The sequence below is a fragment of the Hypomesus nipponensis genome, chromosome 14 (genome assembly GCF_054491055.1).
Source record: "Hypomesus nipponensis isolate SF chromosome 14, ASM5449105v1, whole genome shotgun sequence".
Taxonomy (NCBI): domain Eukaryota; kingdom Metazoa; phylum Chordata; class Actinopteri; order Osmeriformes; family Osmeridae; genus Hypomesus; species Hypomesus nipponensis.
The window spans coordinates 769,663-782,500 of NC_140374.1; the positions used below are offsets into that span (position 1 = coordinate 769,663).

At 52.4% G+C, this 12,838-nt stretch overlaps 2 protein-coding genes across 5 annotated transcripts in view; one reads left to right on the forward strand and one right to left on the reverse strand.

Moving 5' to 3' along the window:
- The first annotated feature begins 668 nt into the window (after window positions 1-668).
- Window positions 669-3,765, forward strand: fem1b (fem-1 homolog b). Its single transcript, XM_084671201.1, has 2 exons — window positions 669-1,496; window positions 1,632-3,765. The coding sequence occupies exons 1-2, from the start codon at window positions 1,249-1,251 to the stop codon at window positions 3,265-3,267; spliced, it is 1,884 nt and encodes a 627-aa protein (XP_084527327.1). The 5' UTR covers window positions 669-1,248; the 3' UTR covers window positions 3,268-3,765.
- Window positions 3,766-9,035: 5,270 nt separating this feature from the next.
- The window catches only part of itga11b (integrin, alpha 11b), a 31,417-nt gene continuing 27,614 nt past the window's right edge, over window positions 9,036-12,838 (reverse strand). For 2 of the 4 annotated variants that reach the window (XM_084672747.1, XM_084672750.1), the window contains 4 exons: window positions 12,018-12,128; window positions 11,433-11,528; window positions 9,605-9,718; window positions 9,036-9,231 (listed from right to left, as the gene is read on the reverse strand). In XM_084672747.1, coding sequence (XP_084528873.1) covers window positions 9,148-9,231; window positions 9,605-9,718; window positions 11,433-11,528; window positions 12,018-12,128 — 405 coding nt within the window. In that variant the 3' untranslated portion in view covers window positions 9,036-9,147. Of the gene's footprint in view, window positions 9,232-9,338; window positions 9,416-9,604; window positions 9,719-11,432; window positions 11,529-12,017; window positions 12,129-12,838 lie in introns of all 4 variants that reach the window. The other 2 variants (XM_084672748.1, XM_084672749.1) reach the window with 2 other exon arrangements.

A 12,838-nucleotide genomic window follows, 5' to 3' on the forward strand; every position in this document is an offset into this window, starting at 1 on the left:
CCAAACTGATAACAAAACAGAAGCCAGGTGAGGTGACATTTTATTGGTATCTAAATTGTATAGCCCTATGCAGGTCCCTGAGATTCCCGTATAACTTTTTGATCTTCCACTTGAAACTCCTCCATAGCGAACACGGCCTGTGCCTAGGACTGATTCTTGAGATCAGGGCGGTTTTAGGCACGGGCTGGCCGGGCAGCCGCCCAGGGCGGCTTTTTCTCATGTCACATGGGGAGCGCACGAGCATTAAAGAAAAAATCTCTGCGCAGTTTTATCTTTTCTATTACTTCACTTTATGGGGAATTGGCATTGGCGCCCCCTTTAGGCAGCTGCAGGCACCCATTCTTGCTGAGACGGTGCCGTCCAGCATTTTCCGTCGTTTGTGCCGCCAGGTAGTAGCGGTCAGCGTTCCGGGGGGGGGGGGGCACTGCGAGATGAGATTGGAATTTGTCTGAGGGACTGAATGGTAACAATTTAATTGGTGTTCTGATGAATGATCCTAGAAACAACATATGACGAACTATCTGATCATAACAAATAAACGTATTCAACATTTATTGTGTGCGATTGAGTTTTATAAGATTGTGTGCGGGTGGGTGGTACAGAGCAGTGGGTGGCTATGGCTCTGGTACAGAGATCTAAAAACGGACCATTTCCGTTTGGACCACTTTTCAGTCGGAGACAGTTGAGAGCCGAACAATCACTTCCGGCAAATTGTTTGGTTAGCAAAGGTGAAATTAGCTCGGCCTTACATTGAAAATATTTGCATTTGCTAACCAATCGAGCAACTTTATAGTTCACTTTAACGGATTCAACGTGTTCGGAAACAACAATGTAGGGATCGGGTCCTTGTTTTGTTTTTTTATATAATACTTTTCTAACACAATTTTGAACGTCGGTAGCTCACTAGCTTAGCGGCGTTGTGAGCTTCAGCTGTCTGACTCGAGCTAGAAGTTGGCTCGACGGTAACCAACTAGCTAGCTACCAACAAGGTGAAGGGACCCAAAAAACAAAAGTTATATTGGAAAAGTTATTGCACAGTTAAGAAACAATAGTTAGCTGCTACACAACACACCATTGGCTGCTTTTAAATTTTTGAAAACCTTATTTTAAGCCAAGCCATTTGTAAAATAACTGAGATTTTCATGTGAGCGCTAGAGGTAGTTTAGGTATATTAATGGGAGGCGGGTTGAGTGCATCTTGTCGGCGACACTTGCGAAGGAGTAGGTTCCGGCGACCTGCCAGGCTTGAATGGAGTCGCTGGCTGGCTACGTTTATAAAGCGGCCGGCGAAGGTCGCGTCTTGACGCTGGCGGCCCTTCTCCTCAACCACTCCGAGTCCGAGACTCGGTATCTGCTGGGTTACGTGACCCACCTCGCCGGCCAAAGATCCACTCCTCTCATCATCGCAGCTCGAAACGGACACGACAAAGTTGTGCGGCTGCTTCTGGACCACTATAAAGTAGACACTGAACAGACGGGAACAGTCAGATTTGACGGGTGAGTTTTGACATCGCCAAAAATGTGTTCTTGTATATACTACGCCATACATGACTGTAACCATGATGCTAAGATTTGACGTACAGGGGGGTGGGGAGTCAGGAGTGACCAGTTCTGCCGCTGTGCTCTCTTCAGGTATGTGATCGATGGAGCTACAGCCCTGTGGTGTGCGGCCGGCGCAGGGCACTTTGAGGTAGTCCGGCTGCTGGTGACCCACCTGGCCAACGTCAACCACACCACCGTCACCAACTCCACCCCTCTGAGGGCAGCCTGTTTCGACGGGCGCCTGGACATCGTCCGCTACCTGGTTGATCACGACGCCAACATCGGCATCGCCAACAAGTATGACAACACCTGCCTGATGATCGCAGCCTACAAAGGTCACACGGACGTGGTGCAGTTCCTGCTAGCGAAGGGGGCCGACCCCAACGCCAAGGCCCACTGCGGTGCCACCGCGTTGCACTTCGCCGCCGAGGCCGGCCACCTGGACATCGTCAAGGAGCTGGTGCGCTGCCATGCCACCATGGTGGTCAACGGCCATGGCATGACTCCTCTGAAGGTGGCAGCTGAAAGCTGCAAGGCTGACGTGGTGGAGCTGCTGCTGCTGCACGCTGACTGTGAGCCGCGCAGCCGCATCGAGGCGCTGGAGCTGCTGGGGGCGTCCTTCGCCAACGACCGCGAGAACTATGACATCCTGAAGACCTACCACTACCTGTTCCTGGCCATGCTGGAGCGCTGCCGGGACCCGGCCAACCCCATCCCCAAGGAGCCCGGCCCGGCCGTGGAGGCATACGGGGGCCGGGGAGAGTGCTCCACTCCCCAGGAGCTGGAGGCCATCCGGGGGGACCGCAACGCGCTGCACATGGAGGGGCTGATGGTGCGTGAGCGCATCCTGGGCTCGGACAACATCGACGTGTCGCACCCCATCATCTACCGCGGCGCCGTGTACGCAGACAACATGGAGTTTGACCAGTGCATCAAACTGTGGCTGCACGCACTGCAGCTCAGGCAGAAGGGGAACCGCAACACCCACAAGGACCTGCTGCGCTTTGCCCAGGTCTTCTCCCAGATGGTGCACCTGAAGGAGGCGGTGTCGGCGGGGGCGGTGGAGCAGGTGCTGTGCTGCTGCGTGCTGGAAGTGCGGAGGAGCATGGCGCGCGTGGAGACGGCCCCTGAGGCAGAGCTGCCCGCCACCATGGACAACTACGAGTCCAACCTGTTCACCTTCCTCTACCTGGTCTGCATCTCCACCAAGACGCTGTGCGGCGACGAGGAGCGCGGCCGCATCAACAAGCAGATCTACAACCTGATCCAGCTGGACCCGCGCTCGCGCCTGGGCAGCTCCCTGCTGCACCTGGCCATCAGCTCCAACACGCCCGTCGACGACTTCCACACCAACGACGTGTGCAGCTTCCCCAACGCCCAGGTCACCAAGCTGCTGCTGGACTGCGGCGCCCAGGTCAACGCCGTCGACAACGAGGGGAACAGCCCGCTGCACATCATCGTTCAGTACAACCGGCCAATCAGCGACTTCCTGACGCTGCACGCCATTATCATCAGCCTGGTGGAGGCGGGAGCGCACACGGACATGACCAACAGGCAGAAGAAGACTCCGCTGGACAAGAGCACCACAGGTGTGTCGGAGATCCTGCTGAAGACCCAGATGAAGATGAGTCTGAAGTGTCTGGCAGCGCGCGCCGTGAGGCAGCACCACATCACCTTCCACAACCAGATCCCCCGCAGCCTGGAGGAGTTTGTGGAGTTCCACTGACGCTCCGCCACAACCACAACCAGTAGAGAAACACAACACAAAATACTCTTCATCACATTTTTTTGTATTGGTATGATGTTTTTTTATTGTTATCTAACGAATCCAAAGTATGGTTCTGGGTGAAGGTGATACTGATGGAACAGTTTCAAATGCATTTGTTTTATAAATGACAGTTGCTTTTGTCTATTGTAAGTATACATTGTGGAAAAACCAGCACTCATAGTAGGTATGGGCCACCATGTCTCTGGTGGTTTTCAAACTGGAGTTTAAATGATTTATTTGGCTAGTGTTTGTCTTACTAATCAGTAGGAACTGATAGTAAGAACTTACTGTGAGGAGTCTGTAATGCAAGTATTCCAAAGAAGCACAGTGAGCAGGCTGCTGAGATCCAGACCTCCCAGCAGCAGGGGTGTGGGCTCTGCTGGTCCAGACCTCCCAGCAGCAGGGGTGTGGGCTCTGCTGGTCCAGACCTCCCAGCAGCAGGGGTGTGGGCTCTGCTGGTCCAGTCCTCCCAGCAGCAGGGGTGTGGGCTCTGCTGGTCCAGTCCTCCCAGCAGCAGGGGTGTGGGCTCTGCTGGTCCAGACCTCCCAGCAGCAGGGGTGTGGGCTCTGCTGGTCCAGACCTCCCAGCAGCAGGGGTGTGGGCTCTGCTGGTCCAGTCCTCCCAGCAGCAGGGGTGTGGGCTCTGCTGGTCCAGACCTCCCAGCAGCAGGGGTGTGGGCTCTGCTGGTCCAGACCTCCCAGCAGCAGGGGTGTGGGCTCTGCTGGTCCAGACCTCCCAGCAGCAGGGGTGTGGGCTCTGCTGGTCCAGTCCTCCCAGCAGCAGGGGTGTGGGCTCTGCTGGTCCAGCTGAGACAGCAGCAGGGGTGTGGGCTCTGCTGGTCCAGACCTCCCAGCAGCAGGGGTGTGGGCTCTGCTGGTCCAGTCCTCCCAGCAGCAGGGGTGTGGGCTCTGCTGGTCCAGACCTCCCAGCAGCAGGGGTGTGGGCTCTGCTGGTCCAGTCCTCCCAGCAGCAGGGGTGTGGGCTCTGCTGGTCCAGCTGAGACAGCAGCAGGGGTGTGGGCTCTGCTGGTCCAGTCCTCCCAGCAGCAGGGGTGTGGGCTCTGCTGGTCCAGCTGAGACAGCAGCAGGGGTGTGGGCTCTGCTGGTCCAGTCCTCCCAGCAGCAGGGGTGTGGGCTCTGCTGGTCCAGTCCTCCCAGCAGCAGGGGTGTGGGCTCTGCTGGTCCAGACCTCCCAGCAGCAGGGGTGTGGGCTCTGCTGGTCCAGACCTCCCAGCAGCAGGGGTGTGGGCTCTGCTGGTCCAGACCTCCCAGCAGCAGGGGTGTGGGCTCTGCTGGTCCAGACCTCCCAGCAGCAGGGGTGTGGGCTCTGCTGGTCCAGTCCTCCCAGCAGCAGGGGTGTGGGCTCTGCTGGTCCAGACCTCCCAGCAGCAGGGGTGTGGGCTCTGCTGGTCCAGACCTCCCAGCAGCAGGGGTGTGGGCTCTGCTGGTCCAGTCCTCCCAGCAGCAGGGGTGTGGGCTCTGCTGGTCCAGACCTCCCAGCAGCAGGGGTGTGGGCTCTGCTGGTCCAGACCTCCCAGCAGCAGGGGTGTGGGCTCTGCTGGTCCAGACCTCCCAGCAGCAGGGGTGTGGGCTCTGCTGGTCCAGTCCTCCCAGCAGCAGGGGTGTGGGCTCTGCTGGTCCAGCTGAGACAGCAGCAGGGGTGTGGGCTCTGCTGGTCCAGACCTCCCAGCAGCAGGGGTGTGGGCTCTGCTGGTCCAGTCCTCCCAGCAGCAGGGGTGTGGGCTCTGCTGGTCCAGACCTCCCAGCAGCAGGGGTGTGGGCTCTGCTGGTCCAGTCCTCCCAGCAGCAGGGGTGTGGGCTCTGCTGGTCCAGCTGAGACAGCAGCAGGGGTGTGGGCTCTGCTGGTCCAGTCCTCCCAGCAGCAGGGGTGTGGGCTCTGCTGGTCCAGCTGAGACAGCAGCAGGGGTGTGGGCTCTGCTGGTCCAGTCCTCCCAGCAGCAGGGGTGTGGGCTCTGCTGGTCCAGTCCTCCCAGCAGCAGGGGTGTGGGCTCTGCTGGTCCAGTCCTCCCAGCAGCAGGGGTGTGGGCTCTGCTGGTCCAGCTGACACAGCAGCACTGTTGCCTCACTGTCTTCAGCCTTATCGCTGTGCCTGCAGGATGGTGTGTGCCTGCTTGTTGTGGTTTTACAGACTGCTTGTGTTTGAGCATGTTGGTGTGTGTGAGAGCGTGAGAGAGAAAGTGAGAATGAAAGTTAGTTTTACAGACACAGCAAGCTACAACAAATGAGAGATGCCTCATGGGAAAAGTCAAAGGTGTGTGTGTGTGTGTGTGTGTGTGTATGTGTGTGTGTGTGTGTGTGTTTGTGTGTGTGCGCGCGCATGTGACTTGTTTAAAAGCCACTTTGTGATCCCATTTGGTCCAGCCATGCCCTCATACAGCCCCGGGTGTGTGATCCAGGCCTGTCCACTATCTGGATCTCTGTCCTGGATGTTCATCACTCACTACACATGACTGGTCAGCACAGGTACTGAAGAGGACGTCTGGTATTCTCAAGAGAAACATGCTATCATACCTGCTGGACAGCACTTTGTACTTATAATACTTTCTTTTTTTCCTAACCAATATTTTTAAAAGTTTATTTAAAATGATGTGTTTGGAAATATATTTTGATAACTATTAAGATGTACCTCTTTGAACCTAGATGTGAAATGAGATTCCTTTTCCAGAAACACTGATGGGGTAAAAGATGTGCCTGTGACTGCTTTGCCCCGGTCTGGCGGAGGTATGAATGTGGCTGTTTTAACCGTCGCAGGTCTTGTTTTATTGCACCTGTGCATCTGAGATCATTCAGACTGCTCACCTGCTGAAGTGAAGCCGGTGTGATAGGAGGGTTTTCTTGATTTGGCCGCGTTGCCTGAGGTGGCCTTAAATGTTGGGCGGTGCCGGTGTTCTGTGTGACAGTCTCCTGGCGTGTGGATACACGTAGACAGACGGTCTGGGCCAGACGCCAGGGCAGACTGGACTTCGGGGTTGATTCTGTTTTGCCAACATGTCCTTTGTCCTCATCAGAGATTGTATCGTCCGTCATTATTTTGTGTTGTTCCAAATCGAACGGTCTGAGATTAAAAGCTAAATCGAAAGAGTTCTGTCCATTTTGGTTTTCCTTCATATGTACTGTGCTCTGAGAACAACTAATGTTTGTGGCCTTTTAATTTAAGAGGGGAAAGGAAGGGTTCATTTTTTTATCTTGGGTTGATGGATTTAGTAACTGTTATAACTGGCCAAAGAATGTTCTTGTGTCTTGATATAGAATGAATGGAAACAGTATCAGAAATGGTTATTGAAAAAAGCTTTAAATTTGCGGTGCTGCCTGATTATAGCAAACTTAACGCAAAGATGAACTAGCTAACAGTGTTACCCTTAATTGGTTTACAGTTGTTTAGGGGGGGAAATCATTTGCTTTTTATGTCTAAATTGTGACCAATCTGGTTGGTGTCATATTAAAGCTGGTTCCAGATGCAGGATTTCATCCTTGACATTTACACTTCTTCAGTCAATCCTGTTTCAATTACTCACTTTTTTCTGAATTTTATATGCTCAGTTGTCTTTTCTGTAATTTAAAATGGCATTTGATCAATTTTGAATGTTTTGTTAATTGTCAAATCTGACAGCACATTACAATTTTAACTAGTTTTCCTCTTAACTGTTGGGTTCTGGTTTCTAGACTGGTTATTTGACTGAGAAGCATGGGGCTTTAATAGGACACAAAGGTAGCACATGCACTCAGCTGAGCAGATCAACACCTTGATCTGTACTGGGGTGGGGGAAAAAATCGATTCACATTTGAATCGAGATTCAGTCTTCTAGCAATTCACATTGATTTACAAATGTAAAAAACTCAATTTTTGTAATGTAACTTTCATTTCTGATTTTTTTTTTTTGATTAAACATCGCAAAAAATCCTTAATCAATTTTCTATCGATTCATGACCCCAAGAATCGAATAGTGAGGTACCAAAAGATTCCCAAGATTTTGTATAGCCCTTTTTACACGCAAGCATGTCACAGAGGGCTTCACATACGCCCATAGAACTGCCCCTCAACCAACCTAAACCCTCAAGGAAGACAATGAAAGATTGAGTCTGGGTTTAATGCTCCCCCAAAATGGATGATTCTTCAGATAAGCACTGTACTGTTATTTGTCATCCAAGAAGAACAGCTATTGGCCGGGTTTCCCAGATTCGTTAAGAAGCTCTTAACACTAAGAGCTTTTCTTAAGAACGTTCGAAAAGCGCTCTAGAAGGCTCTTAGAACGATCTTAAGAAGCTCTTAGCGTTAAGAGCTTCTTAACGAATCTGGGAAGCCCGGCCATTATCAGGGCGTGTCCAGACAGAACAGAGATGGTCTCAGCACTCATGGGAAATGTGTTGAGTGCGTAGAGCCCATGGGCCGCATCACAGTACCGTGAACAGGGAAGGCTCTATGTTTCTGTACTCAACAGCAAAGGTAGTTTAAACATGAAACATGTTTTATATTAACCATATGACATGCTTTATTTCATTTGTACATAGTCATCGTTGCATCGTCCTTCGTCTCCTGTGTACGTCCACTCATCTAGACATGCCAAGCAGTCGGGATGGTTCCACAATATCTTTTTAAGTTATCATTATAGCTATGTCAGTACAAAGTAATGCCACTCCTTTTAAAACAGCCTTCAACAACTTCAAGTCAGTTGTGAAGACACAGTTGGATATTTACAAAGTTCAAGTTTGTCTTTATACAACAAAAGTGCTTCAGCTATAGAATATCTAATGTTATAGTATGCCAGCTCCTTCCCCAGATAAAGGACTGTGTGTTGAATGTTCTAGAACAGGGGTTCCCAATCCTGGATGATGTTTCCTTGTTCACAGGAATGGTTGTTAGCAGGTTTCTGCATAACTATATAACGACCATTCATTGGAATCAGGTGTGTTGGAACAAGGAAACATCTAAAACATGCAGGGCAGGGAGGCCTGAGGACCAGGATTGGGAACCCCTGTTCTCGAAACAACATAACAGAGAGCACCTCATCAGCTGCTGGCACAGGTAGTCTCCTGAATCAGGTCACTGCTTTCAGTTTCTCTTGTCTTATTTCTAAGACTCAGGCCTTGCTGGTGTGATAGTGAAAGACTTAAGTCTCAGGTTAGAGACCCAGATGGGACACAGGCTGCCTGTGTTGTCCATTCTGAAGCGATCCGAGGCAGGGGGTCAGAGGCAGGGGGTCAGAGGCAGGGGGTCAGAGGCAGGGGGTCAGAGGCCAGGGGGTCAGAGGCCAGGGGGTCAGAGGCCAGGGGGTCCGAGGCAGGGGGTCCGAGGCAGGGGGTCCGAGGCAGGGGGTCCGAGGCAGGGGGTCTGCGGGTGGACCAGGCCCCCACAGCCCAGCCACAGGCCCAGCCTCCACTGAGGTAAGGAAGCCACAACAGCAGGTAGAGCAGGGAGGACATAGAAAGCACACCTGTTCTTGTCTTCCTCAGCACCACAGCCTTTGTGCCTGTTCAGCACCGCACGTCCCCATCTGGATCTGCATTCACAGGACAGCCTCTCAGCAAGGCTGGGGGGGGGCTCTCAGCAAGGCTGGTGGGGGGGCTCTCAGCAAGGCTGCTGGGGGGGCTCTCAGCAAGGCTGGGGGGGGGGCTCTCAGCAAGGCTGCTGGGGGCTCTCAGCAAGGCTGGGGGGGGGCTCTCAGCAAGGCTGGTGGGGGGGCTCTCAGCAAGGCTGAAGGGGGGGGGGGCTCTCAGCAAGGCTGGGGGGGTGAATGGATGGGCTGGGGGGGTGAATGGACGGGGTGGGGGGGGTCCCTGAGCAATGGGGCTGTCTGGCCCGTGTAGCCGGTTGCCATGGTTACCGCTCATCGGAAATCTTTCCATTGGCTTCCTGCTCCTCCTGCTCCTCCTCCCTTCTCTGGCGTCTGTTGAAGAAGCCGAGCTGGACAGCAGACAGAAGGAAACACTTGTTGTTGTTCAAACAGCACAATGCTCATCTGTGCAGGTTTGACATACACGTCTCATCAATTCCTCTTCTTTTTTTTTTACCCAATTAATTTTTCAGCACATTCCTATTTCTTTCAGTCAGAATAGCAAGGCCTGCTGGGTTGTGATTGTGTGCAGTGCTGTATGGAGCCGTAGTGGAGCAGAATGAGGGGGTTAGAGCTTTAGGGAACAGGTAATCCACTGCACATAGATATGATCCTCTGCAGCTATTGTAAAGGCTGAAGTATAATCTTGTATAATGTGATGTGGTGTGTGTGTGTGCCTGTGAGCGTGTGCCCGTGTGAGTGTGTGAGCGTGTGTGTGTGTACCTTCCACAACGCCAGGACCAGCAGTGAGAGCAGTAGCAGACCGCCCAGAGAGCTGCCTACTATAATCCAGATGGGGATTCTAGAATCTTCCTTCCTGCTCATCTCCAGGATTATCTGCAGAGCAAAACCGCAGGCAAGCTCAGGACAGGCAGGGGGTTAGCAGGGAAAGCACTCGACTCTGACAAGTGATTATCCTATCTATGAAGAGTCCTTTCTATGTCTCTCTATCCATCTATATATCTATAGAAGCTTTCAGCTCCTCACTACACACTACACACGAACCCTCCCAGCACCCTACAGCTCCTCACTACACACTAACCCTCCCGGCACCCTACAGCTCCTCACTACACACTAACCCTCCCAGCACCCTACAGCTCCTCACTACACACTAACCCTCCCAGCACCCTACAGCTCCTCACTACACATTAACCCTCCCAGCACCCTACAGCTCCTCACTACACACTAACCCTCCCGGCACCCTACAGCTCCTCACTACACACTAACCCTCCCAGCACCCTACAGCTCCTCACTACACACTAACCCTCCCAGCACCCTACAGCTCCTCACTACACACTAACCCTCCCAGCACCCTACAGCTCCTCACTACACACTAACCCTCCCGGCACCCTACAGCTCCTCACTACACACTAACCCTCCCGGCACCCTACAGCTCCTCACTAGACACTAACCCTCCCAGCACCCTACAGATCCTCACTACACACTAACCCTCCCAGCACCCTACAGCTCCTCACTACACACTAACCCTCCCAGCACCCTACAGCTCCTCACTACACACTAACCCTCCCGGCACCCTACAGCTCCTCACTACACACTAACCCTCCCAGCACCCTACAGCTCCTCACTACACACTAACCCTCCCGGCACCCTACAGCTCCTCACTACACACTAACCCTCCCAGCACCCTACAGCTCCTCACTACACACTAACCCTCCCAGCACCCTACAGCTCCTCACTACACATTAACCCTCCCAGCACCCTACAGCTCCTCACTACACACTAACCCTCCCGGCACCCTACAGCTCCTCACTACACACTAACCCTCCCAGCACCCTACAGCTCCTCACTACACACTAACCCTCCCGGCACCCTACAGCTCCTCACTACACACTAACCCTCCCAGCACCCTACAGCTCCTCACTACACACTAACCCTCCCAGCACCCTACAGCTCCTCACTACACACAGTCCCGCCCTTAATGGAGGAGAGCTTTCTGGGGGCCAAGCCGCAGTGCCAGCAATAATCATGTTCATCCTAAATATTTCGCGAGCAGCAAAGTGTCTTTTTTTCACAAACTCAAATCTGGTCACCCAAGCATATGCCCGCGGGCTGGACGTTCCCCACCCCTGGTTTACATAATGTTATATGTAGTAGAGAGAGCACACGCATCGGTGCATGCGTTAATATGAGTAAAGCCCTATTTGGGATGGGTCCATTCACTGGACCTTTTCAGTGGCCCAGCAATTTCTATGGGCGGGCCTGGCGTTCTAACTAAAAGTTGATGAGAATCCACAACATTTCTGATCCGCCTAGTTCACCAGCTTGACCTGTGATTGAAGGAAGGCAGTGTGCACTGTGACCAGGTGCCAGCTGGTCTGTGATGCAGCAGGGGCTGGAGTACTGGGTGCAGTACTGGGTGCAGTACTGGGTGGAGTACTGGGTGGAGTACTGGGTGCAGTACTGGGTGCAGTACTGGGTGCAGTACTGGGTGCAGTACTGGCTGGAGTACTGGGTGGAGTACTGGCTGGAGTACTGGCTGGAGTACTGGCTGGAGTACTGGGTGCAGTACTGGCTGGAGTACTGGGCCTACCTGTCGAACAGGCCTCTCCTCCTGCAGGAACATGGGGGAGGAAGGGCTCAGCTGGATGGAGGCAGATGTCACCAGCGCCAGAGACCTGAACTTCACCTGCCAGAGAGACACATCAGAGATGGAGGGGTCTCCACCTGCCGTCATGCTCAGGTGGCAAAACATCACATTTAGCAGCATTTTATTTATTCATCAGATGCTGTGATCCAAAGTGACCGACGAACAGAGCGTGTAGAAAGTGCTGCAGCAGATGGAGGATCAGAAAAGTTCTACAGGATGTAGACCATCTGAGCCAAGGAAAGGGCTGAACATTTACGAGACGCATCGCAGAGTAAACATCTCAGCTGACAGGCTGAGATGACAAGCACACTTAGTGATGGTCTGTTTGCTTATTTTGGGCTTGAACAGGGTTCAACTCCCCCAGGGTTTGGGGCAGTATGGATGCTGCGTGACAGCGGGGAACACTACTGTAGCAAGAAGAAACAGGCTGAACTCTCTTCCACAGGTCAGAACAAGGAAGAATACTTTCTCATCACAACTTTTTCCTTTCCTTCATTTCATGCAGAAACAGACACCATGTTTACTCACAGCCAGCAGGGCCTGGAGGAGCAGTCGGCCCCTGATGGTCACCTTGGTCTCGCGGTGCGCAGGCAGGGACAAACGGCACTGCACAGACACAGTCTTGCTGTTGGAGTGATTCTGGAGAGTTCAACAAGCACCAGACTGTGTTAATGACACAGACAGCCGTTACATCACCACACCAAGGGAGGTCATAAAGGGAGCTGGGAAGTTCAGGGAAGACATACTCACAGAACTTCATCTAAGTTCAGCTCACCCCACTGTCCTCAACTCATTTCACACACTGCCAGGCTTCAGGTATTCATTCTTGTTATTCTTAGCTTAGCAGTTTCCAGTTGAATTATTTAGTATCATTACATTTGTCTAATCTGTATTTATATTATACTGTATGTGGTAAATTATTCTTATTCATAAGAATAGTAGCTCATATAAAATGTATTTATCAAAGGTTAGATTATTTATTAACGGCTTATATAGGCGTCTTGGAAACTGTCAAGAAGAGAAGGACCTAGTAATTCCAGAGTTCTTGCAAATGTCAGAGCAGAGTAGAGCAGAGTAGAGTAGAGTAAAGTAGAGTACAGCAGAGTATAGTACAGTAGAGCAGAGCAGAGCAGAGTAGAGTACAGCAGAGCAGAGTATAGTACAGCAGAGTAAAGTAGAGTAGAGTAGAGTAGAGCAGAGCAGAGTAGAGCAGAGTATATACAGCAGAGCAGAGCAGAGCAGAGCAGAGTAGAGAAGAGCAGGCAGAGTACAGCAGAGCAGAGTACAGTAGAGCAGAGCAGCGTATAGTACAGCAGAGCAGAGTAGAGTAGAGTAAAGTAGAGTACAGC

Bases quoted from the DNA above. Each gene is read 5' to 3' on its own strand.
- fem1b (XM_084671201.1), top strand. From the start codon at position 1,249: ATGGAGTCGCTGGCTGGCTACGTTTATAAAGCGGCCGGCGAAGGTCGC. The intron at 1,497-1,631 runs GTGAGTTTTGAC...TGCTCTCTTCAG, and splicing joins GGAACAGTCAGATTTGACGG to GTATGTGATCGATGGAGCTA.